At 29.0% G+C, this 18955-nt stretch overlaps 1 protein-coding gene across 1 annotated transcript; it reads left to right on the top strand.

Moving 5' to 3' along the window:
* Positions 1 to 4460: 4460 nt before the first annotated feature.
* On the top strand, positions 4461 to 18483 carry LOC145202559 (cytoplasmic aconitate hydratase-like). Its single transcript, XM_090080577.1, has 20 exons — positions 4461 to 4676; positions 5324 to 5416; positions 6167 to 6335; positions 6926 to 7063; positions 7200 to 7269; positions 7458 to 7520; positions 8507 to 8627; positions 12393 to 12532; positions 12618 to 12789; positions 12913 to 13013; positions 13108 to 13315; positions 13408 to 13612; positions 13696 to 13771; positions 14682 to 14838; positions 15058 to 15122; positions 16525 to 16689; positions 16863 to 17153; positions 17586 to 17708; positions 17807 to 17992; positions 18186 to 18483. Exons 1-20 carry the CDS (start codon positions 4664 to 4666, stop codon positions 18300 to 18302), a joined length of 2673 nt encoding a protein of 890 aa, XP_089936703.1. The 5' UTR covers positions 4461 to 4663; the 3' UTR covers positions 18303 to 18483.
* The last annotated feature ends 472 nt before the right edge of the window (positions 18484 to 18955 follow it).

The following is an 18955-nucleotide window of genomic DNA, read 5'->3' as shown; positions in this document are numbered from 1 at the left end:
TACCATGGCCAGCATGATCTCCAGATCTGAACCCAATCGAAAATATTTGGTCATGGATGGACAAGAAATTATCAAGAGAGAATGTGAAAAGCGTTGCGTAACTGAAAGCTGCTTTGGAAAAAATTTGGAACAAATTTCCAAAGAATTTATGAATGCATCTGATTGAATCTATGGCAAAACGCATTTGAGCCTCAGTAAAAGCACCTGGTGGTTATGCATAATACTGAATTAAAGCGTGACCTAATATTTTTCACACAATTTTTTTATTATTTGTTTATTGACCAGATTCTCTTTCTTTAATTGATTTTGGTACGAAAACAACATTTTTCATTTTTTATTTATTTCGGTTATACAATCTGTTCCAAATAAAGATTTTTAAAAAAATCTCTCTTTTTTTTTTATTTTTTTATATTTTTGTAAAAAGCATAGAAATAATTTAGGTAATCGCTAAAAAATCTAAGTGATTTTATATTTTTGAAAGCCACTGTAATTAACAGTTCTATTTTCAAGCAATTATGATTTATGACGTGACAAGGTTTAAGCAAGGGTTAACATAAATTGTCTAAATTTAAGTGTAAACTGATAAGAATAATTGGTAGAATAATAAGTAAAGAGTACTTTAAAAAAAATTGACGATCAACTAAAAATCCCCTTGATGAGCAGCAAAATGTTTTAAAAGCACCGCTGAAGATTATTTACTTATAAAGCCCATTTCCACCTATAAGTTTATCTTCTTGATGCAGCTTATTGGTATAGAATTAGCGATTTTAACAAGTTCAGTATTACACAAACTTCGGTTTATTCAAACTTCACTTAGACTTTAAAAACACTTAATATCCTTGCCACACTTTTTTTTTTATAAAGATTAGTTAATGCATATGTTTATGATTGGTCACAGTAATATTTTTGAAATAAATTATTATTCCCAGGATTCATTGTATTTAAGATATTGCCTTAGGATAGAATTGAAATGCTTTACTTTTGTTGTTGTGTTTCTTAAAAAAACAAAACGGAGAAAGGCTTCATAAGTGAAATAGGCTGGGCCTCTCTTTATTTAAAAGAATCTCACAACATAAAATCTCTCTGTTGCAAATCATTCTTTGTTTTTTGATATTCAAATAATAATTCATGTCATTTATGAAATGTGGTAGTGAATAGTTCTTCGAAACGTAAAGAAATGGCTGTCGAACGGTGAAAACTTATAATACATTGATAACGAAACCAAATCATTCAAATTTATCGTTTAACGTTTCTGAAGAACTACGATGTACTGTTCAAAATGATAACGAAAAGATGTGAGAACGAAAATCATTTTCAAAAAACAAGCATAAATCGGAATGACCATCTAAATTAAGCGAATGGGACAATCGTTTTATACTTAAAATAATTCTAAACACAGGGGCCTGCTTATACACGTGCTTAACGATGTCGATAGAAATGCTGAACTTAAAATTAATTATTTTAAAAGTGCTATTCGTGATTTCCATCGTCAATAAATAACAAAATTGTTGGCGAATGTAAAGTTTAGCACTATGCACCACGGTTTCTTCGGAGCTGCGAGAGAGAAGGGGGGGGGGGGATCCGAAGGATCTGTAATACCGCACTCCGCTAAATCCACTATGTATAGCACACGCATATTTTATATACTTACATATTTGGATTAGAAAAAAGAAAGAGTGTCTGAAAAAAAAAAAGATTTATTATTTAAGGCTCTGAATCTATATATACACGAGTTAAAAAAGATGGAAGAAGATCTTGACAAAGATTATGAAAGCTTAATTACTGAAAATTTAAAAGGAGGGAGAATTAAATTAAAAAGAATGATCGGAAAAGATGAACACAAGATGACTCGTCAACTCTTTATATAAATAAATGATAAAGCGAAAAGAGTTAAGTTAAAAGCAACAACTGAGAAAAGACGCACAGAGGCTCATTCAGCCTGCCATAAAAATAAACGATAAAGAGAAAAGAAGTAAAGTTAAAAAAAACAACTGTATACAATCTCTCTAATTCGAATTAAGGAGATTCGAATTAGAGAGATTGTACTGTATTTGTATTTTATAAACGTAATGAATGTAAGAGTGCTAACCATTGCACACTAACGGAACGTTTATTGAGTTTTATTGTATAACAAAATATACTGAGGACGGCAAACACAACCTTACTCTTTAACAATTAAACCTTGCTCATTCCTAACCAAACTATTCCCAAACCTCGCCCTTTCCTAACCAAGTAATCCCTAGACCCTCAACCTTGTTCACAACCTCCGCATTTACTTTCCACAAAACTCTACAACCCATACCTCCCTAATCCCTTACCTCACACTCACACTACAAGCAAACATTAAAATAATAAATAATTTGGTAAAAAATGCCGCCCTCACAATATAATAAAATTACACGTTTGTTTTAATAAACAGAAAATATTAATTTTCTGTTAATTTTATTTCACAAAAAATGACTTAATTTTTCTTTAGTACTTGACTCGTTTAAACAATTATTTAAGTACTTAAATACTTTGGTAACTTAATGCTAATCGAAACTTAAATTAACAATTAAGATTTGAGCTAGACGGATATAAAGCTAACTACTAATATCTTAAAACATGGAAAATTAAAAATTTCGTTAAAATTTAGTCATTTTTTAATCAACATTAGAACAACATTCAACATTTGTTTTTGATCAACAACACGGTCTCTTTCCTACCAGTTATTTCATAACTTCTTTAATTCTAGAACAACGTGTGAACATAACCTATGACCTCTTTAACCTCTTTTTTAACAACTTAACGATCCCACTAAAACAAACAACTAAGCATGGAATAAATTCCATTACATACCAGTGTATCCTTTCTTGGAACACCCTTCCGTACACCTTAAAAACAGATTTTTTCCTTAGATCCAAGAATCTATTCTTAAAGTCACTCCAGTAATTCTACCTTAAAAGTTATGCTTAAATTCATTCTTTATCTTGAGAACTTTTTTCTTTATATATACTTTTTTTTAATTTTTTATTTGTGTATGCTTATATGTACATGTGAATAGATTAATCATTTGACATATTTTTTTATCTCTTTTAAAAAATCTGTTTATGGGTGTTATTCACATTGTAAAAGTAGAATTTTGTTGTAAAATTCTACTTTTATAATGTGATTAATTTATTTCCAATATTTTCCTTTTGTCTTTTCTTTGTCTTATTTAGGTCATTGTGTTTTTTAGTAAATAACTATTTGGAATGACCTGTATTTTTGTAACATTCTTGTTAACACGAAATATGTATTAATACATTGATACCGATACTTTGATATTTTAAATCTTCTTTTAACAAGCGCCATGTTTTGCGCGTTTGATAGAAACAATCTTTCAAAGGAATACTGTTTGAAAACTCATTTTTTTTAAAAATGGAATGTTATCAAAAATTCGAAAATGCAAAAATCTTGTCCAGAACTTCTGAAAGTTTGGAGAAAATTTTCTTAAAGTTTTTAATAGGGCTCTTCGGTTCATATGAGTATTTGAATCTTGTCTGCTCTTGTCTCAAAAGTCTAGGCAGCACTATAATAAAGGAATGTAGAGAAGTGTTTGTTTATGTTAATAGCGTACTTGTGATGATGATAATGAAATGAAACTGCGAAAATCTTCTCCTCATTTGACCAATATAGTACCAACATACATGGCCGCCGAGAGAGGGGGGTTGGTGGACGGGGAAGATTCCCGGGGCCCCGTGTGTGTACAAACAAATTTTTTAAAATAGTTTTCAAAAGAAAAGATCAGTTTTGACTTTTAAAAGATTTAACTAACTTTTTTTTTAATTTTCAATGCCCAGAGCACGCTTCTTTTCTAATGAGGGCTCCTTAAGAAAACTTCCCCGGGGCCAGAAATTTCTCTCGGGTGCTATGCCAACATATTAGAAACTTGAGCTCAATGCCTCAAAGTTACCTATCTTGAGCAACAAAATTCCTAAAATACGTGTTTCTTCCCAGCCCCCAGCCCCCCCCCCCTCCCCCAGCAAAAATAGTTGTTTTTGAAATTTTTGTAATTAGGAAATGTTTTCTGATCATAATCAAAAAAGATCTCAGAATATGTTCCTATGCACCTTGTCCCAATTCGAGGTCACTTTGAGACTAAATCTTTTCGAAAATCGCACTTGACGTCATTCTTGCAACTGTTTGCGTCAGTTATTTCTGCAGAACCTAATTCGATTTTATACTTCCGGAAAGTGATTTGTTAATTACAATGTTAATGGACAGTGCAAAGAAAATCTCGAATAACGGTTTAAAAAATTTAAAATAAAAGATTTCATGCAGAAATGCATACTAAAGCAGTAAGAGGTATACTATAGGTATCTTCAGTTGTTCTTTCAATTGAGAATGTTAGAAATAAAAAAAAAAGAAAAAATTATATTGGCGAGCATCACTGATGCAATAATCAAAAATTAAACTGTCACATGATTAGACGAAAAAGAGGCTACATTTTTTTAAAAAAAAATTTAGCTTAGAATGCTTCTTTATAAAAACAAATGGAAGATCTTTCCGATTCAAATGGAGTCATTACTTTCGATAGATAGCAGGATTCTAGTATATCTATTTATTTAGCTTAATAAGTTTAAAGAATCGGATAGTCTAAAGAAACCTCACTTAAAATTTTTTAGGACATTTTACTGGTTTTATGATGAAAAAAGGTAGTGACTATTAACAAAGACTTTTCAAAATTATTTTCCTCTAAATTTAATGTTAGACCATTATATTACATAATATTTTTTATATTTGATTGCAAGTGATACTAACTGTTAGATAAATACTTAGTTTTCAAATGCCTTATTTAAAAATTGGAATTTTATCAGCGTGAAAGCAAGGCCCAGTGTTTTGGCTGTTATAGATTTTAACATGTTGGAAGATTTTTCAGCATTGCTTTATACTCCTTGCTTTTGCATATTTTATAAATAACTTTGGAAAGGGTTTTAAGATTTGTTTGTATCTACTGTTAGTCTTAAATTTATTTCACAAGAAAATAACATGTGTTGATATTTTGATGGTGCATTAACTAATGTTGCTGATACAACAGCAAAGTAGGGCATTTCAAAATAAACATTAGGAATGTTTTATGATTAAGATGTCCATTTTGTAAACAAAGTTAAAAACACTAATTTGGAAGTATTTGGCAATAACTTAAAGTTTTAGAGTTTTATTCCTATATGGTTACCCAAATTTTCTAGCTAGCTAGAGTACTGAGATTTTAGATAATAATAAAAACTAATCATAGGATATTGTATATGCTGTTGTGTATACTCTAACTAAAAAATAAATATGTATTTTTCTTGTAATATAGATCATGACTATGGTTGGACATTATCAGATTTAAATATAGATGGAGAGAAGTTTGCATACTTTGATTTGAAAAAATTAAATGATCAAAGAATTGGTATGATTTATTTTTTAAAAAATACTCTCGTTTACATTTACTTTCTTTAAAATCTAAATATGGTTTATCAGTAAGAAATAAAGTTATTTACAAACTTTTGTATTTATCTAATTATTAAGAGATGAAAAACTTCACTTACAAATATAACCCCTTTTTTTTACTTAGATATTCAGGATTATTTTTGAATAAACATGTTATAATCTAATGTGTAATAACAGTGTCTAACAACAAATGTTGATTAACTCCAAAAATGGCTATTCAGATTAATTCTGCTAATCTATTAAAAAATTTTAACCACACTTTTTGATATTTGTTCTAAACCAATGTATAAATTTAGTCAATGCCTGAGACTTGCTTTTCAATTTTGTATAGTCTTGCATTCGTCAAACAGTACCAGAGAATCTTATCTTCATAAGAAAGTACAGAATTAAAAATTTACACTTTAATTTTCTGATTTTGCTTCTTAATGATGGAATAGTTGAAGTCAGATACCATTCTTATATTCGTCTGTGTAAGAAATAAGAGATTATTAAATGATCATTAAATTTTAACAATACATGCTTAAAAAAAAAATTCAATAAAAAAATAGTTGTATTTGCACTTTTCCACACTAAAACAACATTAAGAGATGCTTATTATGAATGTATAGACATGGACACGGTTGGATGATTTTGTTTTTAAAGCTAAACAAAAATAAGAGTTTCACTTTTTTTAAGAAAAATTTATATTGTTCTTAAATTATTATTCTAGATTCTCTCCCTTTCTCTATTCGTGTGCTGTTAGAATCAGTTATACGCAATTGTGATGGCATTCAAATCCATAAGAATGATGTTGAGAATATTATGAACTGGAACATTACCCAGCATAAAAATGTTGAATTTCCTTTTCGTCCTGCAAGAGCTGTTCTGCAAGATTTAAGGTATAAATTTCTGCTGGCTGTAGCTAAATTCATTTTAGCATTTCAAAAATTTCTAGTTGAGCATTTTTAAAAATGTTGACAATATGTACAAATAGTTTTAGAACTATTACATTAATTTTCTATATCAATAGTTAGGAGCTTCCAAGCTCATAAGTTTTGGAAAGATCTCAAAAATTTTTCAATTAGGAGCTTTTAAGTCTATGTTTTTTTATTTATTCAGTGTTAAAAGTTTCTTTTTCATTATGGTTAGATTAGATCAAGCAAGCATAATGATTTTCATATATATCCATGACTGGAAACTAATGTCTGCCTAAATTAGATGTTTTTCTGACTGAAGTATGTTTCTGTCTGAAAGCTCATCTAAAAGTTTTATAATCAACATAAAGTTAAAAATGTAGTTTTGAGTATTGTTTTTCAGTTTAACTGAACAATTTCTTTTGAATCAAGTTTTTGAAGTATTTTGTAAACAAACTTAACTGAACCTATCAATAAAGCAATCTAAGAATCCAAAACCTCTATAAAAATTTGCCTAAAAATAACTTATGACTTAAAATTTTTTTATTATCTACATCTTAATGTTTTTTAATTAGTGCTGTGCCAGCTGTTGTAGATTTTGCCTCTATAAGAGATGCTGTAGCTCGACTAGGTGGTGACCCATTAAAAGTGAATCCAATAACACCTGCTGATCTCATTATTGATTACCCAGTTCAAGTGGAGTACTTTCAAAGGTTTTTTCTTTATTTTGAAAAGTTTTTTGCACCAATCAAATAAAATAAAAACTTTCTCTTTTTGTATTTTACACAATTTATTTTTGTATGCTGTTTTATTTTTAAACATAAAATATTTTAACATTCATGAATTTAGCTCTGAGACTTTAAAGAAGAATCAAGAGGTTGAATTTGAAAGAAACAAAGAATTATTTCAGTTTTTAAAGGTATAATAAATTGCTGAAATCTTAACTGAAAGACATTGAGAATGTATAGATATTTTGCAAATGTTTTATTATGTTTATTCTCAAAAATCTTGGCTATAATTTGTATGAAGTGTTTTTAAAAAATATCAGATTAAAAAACATCATCATAAAATATTAAGTTTTTGTTTAAAGAAAAAACTTTATTTTAGTGGGGTTCTAAAGTGTTTAAAAATGTGCGCATTATTCCCCCTGGTTCTGGATTTGTACATCAGGTATAAAAACATTTTTTCTAAAATGTTTTCTTTTTTCTTTTCATTTTCTATTTTCACATTACAGTATATCTCCATATTCTTTTATACCTCCATATTACTTTATACCTCCATATTACTTTATACCTCCATATTACTTTATACCTCCATATTTCTTTCATAGTGTTTTTTGAGAATATTTAGTAACAACCATTTAATGTTCACTTTTATGCCTCCAAATACAAATGATATAGAATTAGCAGGATAATATTAGTCAAGCAGACATAATAAATTCCTAACTATAGTATTGTAAAGTAAGAATTAGTAGAATGTAATGTTATGTAGTATTGCAAGAAATATTACATAACATTACATTCTACTAATTATTACTTTATTCTACTAATTATTAGTTTACCTTGTTTACTTAAATTTTCAAGTACATAACATTGTGTACTTTAATTCTTTTGAGAAGCAGTGTTTAGAATGTGAAACTTGATAAGAGTTGGGGAAACAGAGTCCATCACCTTAAGATTATTCCAGCTAATTCATCCAGGGGAGACATTTTGTCAACAGTTTGACATTTTTAAGAACATTGAGTTGTCCCTTCACCTTTAAGAATGGACTTCATAAAACTGTTACTCATCATTAGTTATAATAATTCATAACAATCATTCTTATGTAAATTTTAAAAATTTGTATGAAGGTAATGAAGTAATTATTTGGATGAGTATATTTAACTCGAGTTAATGATGATTTTTAAGAATATAGAAAATAGTAATAAAAGGTTTACAGATGTTTAAAATGCTTGAAATTCACTTACATCACAAATGTTTTGGCCCAACAAAAATTTCCATCTCATTTCATTTATAAAAAAAAAAAAATGTAAATTGCAATAAAATAATTACACCTGTTAAGTTTTAATCTACGTAACACACAGCCTGATTAGCTAAACAAAATTTTTCAATTAAGTCTCATTAAATGTTGATAGCTCTGTTCTTAATGTTTGTAAGGTAAATTTGGAGTATCTTGCAAAGATGGTATTTAATGACAATGAATTGCTATATCCTGATTCTTTGGTGGGTGTTGACTCGCATACAATGATGATCAATGGGCTTGGAATATTAGGATGGGGTATTTTTTAGTTTTTTTTATCTATTTTATTTGCTTTTTTTTTTTACTCATTTAGATGTCTTTTTTCCTTTTTTTTATATCAGTTTGTCAAATTAAATGCAAAACATAGCACCATATTTCATTTATGTAAAGTAACTCCTGTAAATTATGTATTAGATGATAAATTTAGAGCTTTGTAACGCAAAGCTTGGGAAGCTTTTATCAGTGTCCAGACCCTATAAGAAACCAATAATTGAATGCCCAAAAGGTTCTGTTGTCAGGTTTTAGTTCCCAGGTTTCTGTTGTACAGAAACCTGGGAGTTAAAAGTTAGGTTTCAAACTTCTAAGAGTCTGAGTCAAGTCAAAAAAAAGTTTTTTTCCTTTTGTTGTATCAACTGGTGCATAACTAAAAAGAGTTGGTAGTTGGATTTCCAAACCAAATCAGGAAGTGTTTTTGTTCATCTAAGTCTCCATACCTGTAGAAAGCAAAAGATATTTTTAAAAGTGTGTTTACAAAGATGATTTCATTTGGTAATGACACCAACTAACGCAATTAGGATCAACAAATGATCCTGTTTAAATGCCCATGTTGGAAATATATTAAAGATTTGGAAAATCTCTATCCAATCTCAATTTAGATACTGAGTCACTTGATGAAGTTCTAAGAGTTAGATTTGGTTTCAAAACTGTAAATTTGCTTTATTTTTAAAGTTCAAAAAACAATACGCTGACTGAAATGGTGACTCTTCATAACTTAACCAACATAACTCCATAATGTGGATTTGAGCAGCAATAAATTTTATCTCCAAAAGCACTGGTTATTTAAAAATCACTATTATGAAATACTCTAAATATACATTTGGGAATAATCTAGTTTTTATTTTCACAAATAGAACATTTTGTAAAAATATTATTTATTCATTCTCATAGACCATATAAGAATCCTGATGTTTTATTCGAAGAAACCAAAGTTGTTCACATTCTGAGTCTTCTATAAAATGTTTGCTGTTATAATCAACAATCCAGTTCAAAAGCTGATTTCCATAGTCAGGATGAGTAGAAGTTCTTTTTTATCTTTGCCAGTTCATGCTAAAATCTGCATGTGTAGCTTCCAGTTTCTGCTCATCTTCTACTCCAACTGGACTATTTTTTAACAAAAGAAAATTGTTTTACATGAAAAAAGATGGCATGCACTTTGGGTGTAACTGATGTGCGATGACAGATAAGGTGATATGAACAATTCTATTTTTGTTCCAAGTCTTCCTCAAGTACAGTTCCAAAACATGCAGACAGAACATTTCTAAAATTTAACTCTGTTTAATGTAGAAGCCAGCTGTCTCATTTTTGTATTTGATATACCTGTCCTAATCTTGACAAGGTTTTCTGTTTTCTGAATATTCAAGTTTTCATGCAGCTCATGGATCTAAATTGAATAAAATCTATTACATAAGAAGTTAAAATTGCAAGATTTGTTTATATTAGCACTTTTTAAGAAAAAACAGAAAGAGAAATGTAAAAAGAGAATGTTGAAAAATTTTATTGGCTTTTGTAACTGGTAGTAACTTCCTTTCAGAACACTGACTTAGTCTCACAGTCCGATGTGGAGAAGTTTCTTTGTTCATTATCACAGATGATGTAATTTGCTCAGCTCCCATCTCATCTTCATATCCAAGTTTTCTGAGATAAAACCTAACCCTGGAGTGCAATAATGTCTTTCCACAAGCTATTACAAAGAGACACAAGGTGCATCTTTTTTCAGATATTTTTCCATCACTTTCACACTGTGGGGCATCCTTTATGTGATTTCTCCTCTTTGGTCAGACATTCACAAGTGTTGCTGGTTCTGGTTAGTGGTTTGATTTAAATTGATCCATAATTTTAATGAATTGATCCCCTGATCAATTCTTTGTAACTCTTTGCGACAAGCATCACAAATGCCTCTCGGTATTCTTTGTTGTTTGAAATCAAGGTTTGAACACACAAGAGAATGCACTATGCCTATCATGAATTTAGTCTGTTCATGTTCAGCTTTCTGCATGCATTAGAAACACACAGATATTCAACAGTCTTCATGTGTTTTATACGTGTTTGACATGTTTAGTGGAAAATGTTATATTTTTTACAAATGTTAACAAAAATGAACTCAACTTCAACAAGTATAATTAATTTTTTCGGAACTAATTATGCTTCTGTTAAGTTATTGGTAACGAAATTCCTTTGTGTATGCCTGTACAATATAAAATTTTTCACCAGTAATTTTCATCACGTAATTTTATTTATTTCCCAAACATTAACTATATTCATTATAATATGGAATACCATTTACAATATATGACAATATTTATTCATTTTTGCCCCCTAAACATTAATAGACATATATCAATAATGTATGTATTAACAAATTAACTACATTATATCACAGTATAGTTTCTGAATTTTATCTTTTGGGAGTAATGAGGGCCAGTTTTGTCATTACTGCCCAGCCTAACTAAAAAATGTAATATCTTTTACAAACAACAATCAGTGATTTCAAACTTTCAGAAATTAAACCTTTTACCATATACATTATTTCCACCAAAGGCTTTCTCCCGGACAAGAAGTTAATATTAGTACCTCAATTCGGCAGCCCCAGTTGATATTTACCAATTCTGTCATTATTTGGATCTAGGTCCTGAAAAAGATAAAGAATTGCCTGTAAGGTGACCAAATGGGATCCAACAGCATTCCTTAGTAATAACATATTTACAAAAATATTTAGTGTTTATTGAGAAAAAAACAATTTTGTAAGAAAAATATTTTCATTCAAAACTTGTAAACTTATTTTAGGAAGCCTTAGTTTTCTTCAACATTTATTTATATTTTGTGTCGAATTATATTCAGCGTGATAAATAGGTAGTAGATTTTATTCCTCATTATAAACCAAATGAGCAATTAAAATAAAACAATTTACTGTTTAATGAGATAAATTAATTGTAAAAGAAGAATTTTCAAAAAATATTTTTCATGTAAAAGAGGGATTTCTGAATAATATTTACCAAGTGTAATTATTCACATATTGCAAGAATTGAAAAACATTTTACAGTATATATCAAATCTTAAGAAACTTCTCTATGATTGATATCTAATAAGGATTTGTTCCTGCCTGGTCTCTGCTAATTAAGATCAGGGTGTTAACTAGCCTGATGGCACCGCGTATAACGCGGAATTCCCAATTTTTCAAAATTTCCCAAAAGTACAAAAAATCATTTTAAAAAAATGACCTTTAATTAACAGACTTAGATTTTAAGTGTTATGCAAGAAACGTAGAAATACTTAGTAAACGAAGAAAATAATTTAGTTGATCGAAAACAATTACTTTCTTTACAAAAGAAAAAGCGTAGCAAATCATTCAGTTCAAAGCCATTTAAAAAGCGTAGCAATTTATTCAAAAATAAAGAAAATGCGTTATTTTTTAATTGACGTCAGTTGTTCTTTAGATTTTTCATTTCGCTTGTTTTTTTATTTGTATTTTTTTATTTTAGACTTTTTATTTTCACTAAAAAATTTTTAAAAGAATTAGAAAGAATTTTGTATTTACAGCCATATACGGTTATTGTAAATAATTGTTTAAGCTAAAAAACTTTTGCAATGAACGACCTTTTTTTTTTTTTTTTTTTTTTTCTCGTCAGCCGAAAGAAAATTCCCAATATTATGATAGCGCTGTATAAATTTTATTCCTGGGTAACACACTGAAGATGTGTATCTTTTAAATTTTTTCAAACTTATCTTGTTGTTTTTTTTGTTTAGGAGTTGGTGGTATTGAAGCTGAATCTGTGATGCTGGGACAAGCTGTTGATATGGTTATACCCAAAGTAATAGGTTATAAAATAAGTGGAGTTTTGAATCAATATGCCACATCTACTGATGTTGTGATTGCTGTTACAAAGGTTAGCCTTCTCTTCTTATGCCTTCTATCTTTATATTTTTGTTTGAACTTTACACAGTAATCATTTAATTTCTAACTTAATCAAGCATCTTCGTCAAGTTGGAGTTGCTGGGAAATTTGTTGAGTTCTTTGGCCCAGGTGTTGCATCTCTATCTATTGGTGACCGAGCAACAATAGCTAATATGTGTCCTGAATATGGTGCAACTGTTGGTTTTTTTCCTGCTGATAATGTTAGTCTGTTGTATCTGCAACAATCAGGTTGGTAGTTTCCCTAAAGATCTTTTATTATTTTGTTTGCACATCATGTGACATTTTTTGTGTGTATTTTTATAGAGCTTATTAAATTTTTTTTCATAAGACATTCAAAGTATTTTTTCATAGGACATTCAAAAGAAAAGTTGAAGTATATAGAATCCTATTTAAAAGCCAACAATTTGTTTCGTGATTATAATGATGAAAAACAAAACCCTCATTTTACAGAGGTAAAAATCTTTTTCTCTTTGATATTCTTTTCATTTTGTTTTTATGTCATAATTAGTTTACATTTTTTTATTTTTATAACTTTTTAATGAACAGGTTTTAGAGTTAGACCTTGCGAACATTGTACCTACATTTTCTGGACCAAAACGCCCAAATGATAGAGTGGAGGTGCATGACATAAAAAATGACTTTAAAAGATGTCTTAATGAGACGATTGGTTTCAAAGGATTTGGTGTTCCTATAAACAAACAAAACACTTCTGCTACGTTTATTTATGAGGGCGCAGAGTTTACAATAAAGCATGGTAAGAGTAACTAACTAAAAACCTGAAATTTCAAAAAATTTCAGCATTTTATTATTTTTTATTTTTTTTTTTTTGCACTTTTTTATGGTTAGGTTCTGTTGTTATGTCATCTATTACCAGCTGTACTAATACAAGTTGTCCTTCTGTTATACTTGGTGCTGGCTTGTTAGCTAAAAATGCAGTAGAGGCGGGCCTCTCTTTCAAACCTTATATTAAAGCAAGTATTAATCCAGGGTCAGCTGTTGTCAGTTGTTATCTTCAAGAAAGTGGAGTTGAAAAGTATCTTAAAGATTTAGGGTAAGCTGAAATTCATGAAGATGTTTTTTTTTTATCTTTTTTGCTTGTTTATTTTTCTGTTGCAGTTTTTATTTCTTTCTCAGATTTGATATTAATGCATATGGATCAAATGAAAAAATGGAACCTCTTCCTAGAGAAGTATCTCTAGCCATCAAAGCAGTAAGATATTTTTAAAATTGGAAATCATCTTTATGTTCTATTATTATTTTGAGACTCTTTCAACGCTTGATCAACACTTATCAAATACTTTCAAGCTGAATAATTTTTTTCAAACTACTGTTGTTTTGTTGAATTCTGATTTATATTGATTATTGAGTTCATTTCTTTTTCTTTTTTTTTAAATAAATACTAAAATTGAAGCTTAATGATTTATAACATTTTTTATTAGTTTTTTTCCACAGGTGTTAATTTCTTATGGAATGCAACAGCGTATGCTGTTTTGAAATTTCTATATTGGGGTGGTTGTCAAAAAAAAAAATTGTCCTTTTATAGTAAGCTCTAGTTGGGTGACATTGTTAATTACATATAATTATGAAGTTTGAGCTTGAATTTTTGATATCTGGAGGCTCAATGAATTTCACTTCCACATTTATGGCTCTTAATATCAAAGTTGCTCTTAATAAACAAATAATGTTCATCAGAATGCATTAAAGCATTAAACAGAAATATTGCTAGTAAAAATATGCCTTGTATTTATTCAACACTTAATTGTATACTTGGAGGATTTATTAAATTATTTATAAGCAATATTAAGCACATTTATTGCTATGCAACAACATGGGTGAAACAGGAAGTGATCTAATATCAAAATAATGTAAGTTAAAATAAAAAAGTAGCAAAAAATAGTGAAAATTCAAAAAATCATCAATATATTAAAAATTTTTACATTGAGTAATCTCTATATTTTATCCAATTACACTGAAACTTTGCAGGATTTAGTTTTCCATCGAAAAGCACAGGATGAAAACCATCTTCAACTTTAGAAGAAATAAAAAGAACCATCTTACTGTATATGCTTATTTCTTTAGTGCTTCAAATGGGTTCAAATTCCTTTTTTTAATTGTTTAAGGGTGATTTGGTGACTTGTGGTCTACTATCAGGTAATCGAAATTTTGAGGCTCGTGTACATCCACTCATACGTGCTAACTATCTTGGCTCCCCATTGTTAGTAATTGCACACACCCTTGCTGGAACTATTGACATTGACTTGGAAAAGGAACCAATAGGTAAAAGATTTTTATTTCACATATCAAATCTTAAATATTTTTATTGGTTTTATTGCTTTTACTATTTTTATTAGTAACAAGTTTTTTAAAACAAAATGTTTTAAGTTTTTTTGGGTTTCGCCATATTTTATTCTATAAAACCATTCTTTAATTTGAAATAGATTGTAGTTGTTGAGATTGTAATTTTGTTTGGTTGAGAGGTTCATTTCTTAAATTTAGGTTATAAAAAAAGTGGTGAACCTGTCTTCTTAAGTCAAATATGGCCGAAGAGAGAAGAAATACAAGTAAGTTATAATATTTTTACTTGCCTTGATCTTTGTCAACAGAAATTAATGCAAGTGTCAAGTTTTTTTATATATGTAAAGTTATACAGTTGTGTTCAAATCAAAAACATTTTTTTTTAATTTCTTTTTTTAAAAAATTATTTCACATTTCAAAGCTAACATAACTCATTGTTTTTTCATTTCCATTTTTCAAACCATTGACAAGTTCTATCAAGTCATTGCTACTCTTAGGCCTCTGTCTAAAAACATTCTGAAATTAAATTTTTTATATTTTGTATTTTGGTTAAGAGCGGGGATTGAGCTGGTCATTTTGTCATGTTTTTTATCTTAAACCAAGATGATGTTTTCTTGCATAATTGAGCTTGTTTTCTTCTTGACACATTGTTTCAAGCATATTTTCTTTTTGCATACAGCAGGATAATTTTTGGTTTATTTAAATTTTACTGATAAGCAGTAAGAAGGCTCAATGCCATTCAGTTTCATTGTATAAAAATATCACTCTACCATGATTTTTATGACATCTTCACTGTGTATTTGGTTTAATTTTGTACCAAGGATACTAAAACTGAGTCATTACATAGGTTATACTCCCATTGAGTCATTACAGGTCAATCATTGCATTACATTACATAGGTTATACTTTAATGTCTACCGTCACATGAAAAGTATAACTCTTATCAATATGCAATACTTTGTATTAATCAAAACTTTGTATCAAGTTCTTTGGTCAATTTTAATAGATTTTGCAAATTCCATTTTTTCAACAAAGATACTGTATTGGGGATTACCTTATATCAATGTCTTCTGACCGTTCTTTCTTTCTGACCGTTTTTTTTTTCTGACCTTTCTTTTTGACCTTTCTTTCTGACCATTTTTTCAGGTAAGTCATCTTTAATTATCCTGAATATAATGAATTGCTACATCTTATTCATTTGAATTTGTTTTTATTGCAATTTTAAAGCATTTTAGGTCATTTTAGCTAAACATTCTATGATTTGCTGGTTTTTATTAAATGTTTTTCTCCTAATTTACAGTATAAGATTGTTCTAAACAATATTTAGTTTTTATTAAAAAAAACTCAGGAGTATTTTATCATAGCATCTACAGCAATCTGAACTTTACCAGACTGAATCTATTGCTTAGAACAAGCATCAGCTTTTTAAATATTTTGTTCTTGATGTTTTAAACCTTGGTGTTGTTCCATTAAATTGTTACATCAATAACTGAATTATTTACTGTGCAGAGATCACAACGGCTAACACCAGTTTGTGTTGCTCATGTAAACTTGATAATTTTTTTGTTACAAAAGAAGATAAAATTTTATATTTGAATTATGAATTATTATTAAAAAAATATAGCTTTAAAATTCTAAAAGGTTTGATATTTAATTTTAAATTTCCAGGAGGCTGAACTAAAATATGTCATACCAGCTTTATTCCGTCAAGTATGCTCATCGGTTAGAAATGGGAATACTGCATGGAATAATCTTAAGACTGCTGATTCTTTATTTTATCCATGGGATCCCAGTTCCACTTACATAAGAAATGTTCCTTTCTTTGACCATATGGTATGTTATTTTTCTCTTTTTGTACAGATGCTGGCTTTTTTTTAAGTAGCTTTATTTCTTATGAATTATTTTGGTGTTTTTTTTTTTTGTAAATTGAATTTTACATTTATGTTTTATGATAGCTTTAACATAACTGAGTTATGAGGTTATAATCAAATAAATGTTTTAATTAGAGTTTAGACTTGCCTTCCATTAAAAGCATTGAAAATGCTTTTGTTTTGCTTAAACTTGGAGACTCAATCACAACAGATCATATATCACCAGCTGGAATGATTGCACGAAATTGCCCTGCAGCCAAATATTTGGCAAACCATGGTTTATCTCCAAAGCAATTTAATTCATATGGGTCACGAAGAGGTAACGTCGAAGTGATGGCAAGAGGAACATTTGCAAGTATTCGAATTTTCAACAAAATCATTGGGAAAGTTGGTCCCAAAACTAAATATTGGCCATCAGGGGAAGAGGTAAAACATTTTTTCATCTCAAGCAATAGCTTCCTTCTGAATTATCTTTTTGTTTGATTAGCTAGATTTTAAAAATGCTAGACTTTTCATTTTGTAAATGTAGCGAAATCAGTGTTATTTTTTCTAAAATGTTTTTATAAATATTTTCATACCCGCTCTATTGTTATGTTGATGAGTTTAGTTTTCATGCTTCATATTATTAGATTTTCAGAAATTTAATTTGTTCTTCGAAATTTTTTGTCATCATTTTTACCCTCATCCTTCATGCTGTTTGTTCAATTAGGAAAAAAATATTGATGTATTATTTATTATAATTATGTATTATTTATTTAAATATTAATGTATTATGTATTTTAAATAATCTTCAATAAAAATTTTCTTAAAGATATTTTGATGATATTCTTTGTAATCTTTTTTGTAATCTTTTTTGAGATGGATATTTACGAAGCTGTTGAACGTTATAAGAGAGAAAATAAAAGCCTAATTATTTTGGCCGGCAAAGAATATGGTTCTGGATCTTCTAGAGACTGGGCTGCAAAAGGACCCTGGATCCAGGTTTAGTTTCGTTATTTCATTTTTTTTATTGCAAGATGTTTACTCTAAGAAAATATTTCTTATTAATTTTGTCTTACTTGCATTATAATTCTTTTCAGGGAATTAAAGCTGTCATTGCGGAAAGCTATGAACCAACACATAAGAACAATCTGATAGGTATGGGAATTGCCCCTTTAGAGCACTTAGAAGGGCAGTCCGCTGATACCCTTGGATTAACAGGAAAAGAAGTTTACAATATAGAAATCCCCAAAGAACTGACTCCAAATCAGTTTTTCAATGTTAAGGTAGTTTTTTAAAATTTTATTTCTCTTTTGAGCAACATTTCTAATTTATTGAGCATCAATTTTAATCAAGCATCATTATATTCAATGGAAATGGTATTCATCTATTCATCTAAAACCTTTTTTTTTTTTAAAACATAAGATTTTTTAAAAATGCTTAAATTAAGTTTGTTTTTTTTTTGCGTTTTTCGCATAGCTCGATAATGGTCGCACATTTCAAGTGAAATCTCGATTTGATACAGAACTGGACATTTTGTATTACCGACATGGGGGAATATTAAGCTACATTGTTCGCAGACTTTGTAATGAATAAGTATCGTTATTTTTTACTTGTGTTATTGCCACAGCCACAGGGTCGCCGTCTGAAACGCTAACAAGCTCTTCATTTTGGAGAAGTTATAGATAAAATCTAAATAAATGGAAAATTTCACTTTGTCTTCACTTTGGATTCACTTTGTCTAATTTTTGTACTTAAATAAAATTTTGCATTTTCATTGTCGTCTTTTAAATATTTGCTCAAACTTTTTTTTCAAATCCCTCCTCCCCCCTCCCTCCCCCTTGCTCAATCTTGTTTGTAGTTGGTCTAAAAAACTACAAATCAATTAGTTGTATTCGTTGTATTGGAGTAAACAAGTCAAAAAAAAAGTATTAGAACAATTTTTGTTTTATATGGAAATCAGTTTTACATCGTACGCTACATTAATTTAGGGTAATTTTCGATGTAAAAAAATTTCTTTTTCAAGACGGCGACAAAAAAAAAAGGAAAAAATTTCCTCGTCTTTGATTATAAAGACTAAGCGTCGGCATTTAGTCGTATTTGATTATAAAGGAATTAGCGTCGGCGTTTAGCTTTTTCGGATAATACCGAATATTCCTGATTTTCTATAGATAATCAATAGAAATTTTTATGCGTTTAAAAAAGCAAAGGTTTTTAGTGTTTTAAAAGTGCATTTTTTCAAAAAGTTC

This window comes from Hydra viridissima, unplaced genomic scaffold (assembly GCF_058129835.1).
Source record: "Hydra viridissima isolate aposymbiotic clone 2 unplaced genomic scaffold, HvirCarnegie_v1 scaffold_2, whole genome shotgun sequence".
Lineage (NCBI taxonomy): Eukaryota > Metazoa > Cnidaria > Hydrozoa > Anthoathecata > Hydridae > Hydra > Hydra viridissima.
The sequence above is the reverse complement of the archived record's forward strand: the minus strand, read 5'-3'. Positions and strand labels throughout refer to the sequence as shown.

Excerpts from the sequence above, each read along its gene's own strand:
- LOC145202559 (XM_090080577.1), top strand. Across the intron at positions 12,533-12,617 it reads TTGTGATTGCTGTTACAAAG|CATCTTCGTCAAGTTGGAGT; the intron begins GTTAGCCTTCTC and ends AACTTAATCAAG. Across the intron at positions 17,154-17,585 it reads ATTGGCCATCAGGGGAAGAG|ATGGATATTTACGAAGCTGT; the intron begins GTAAAACATTTT and ends ATCTTTTTTGAG.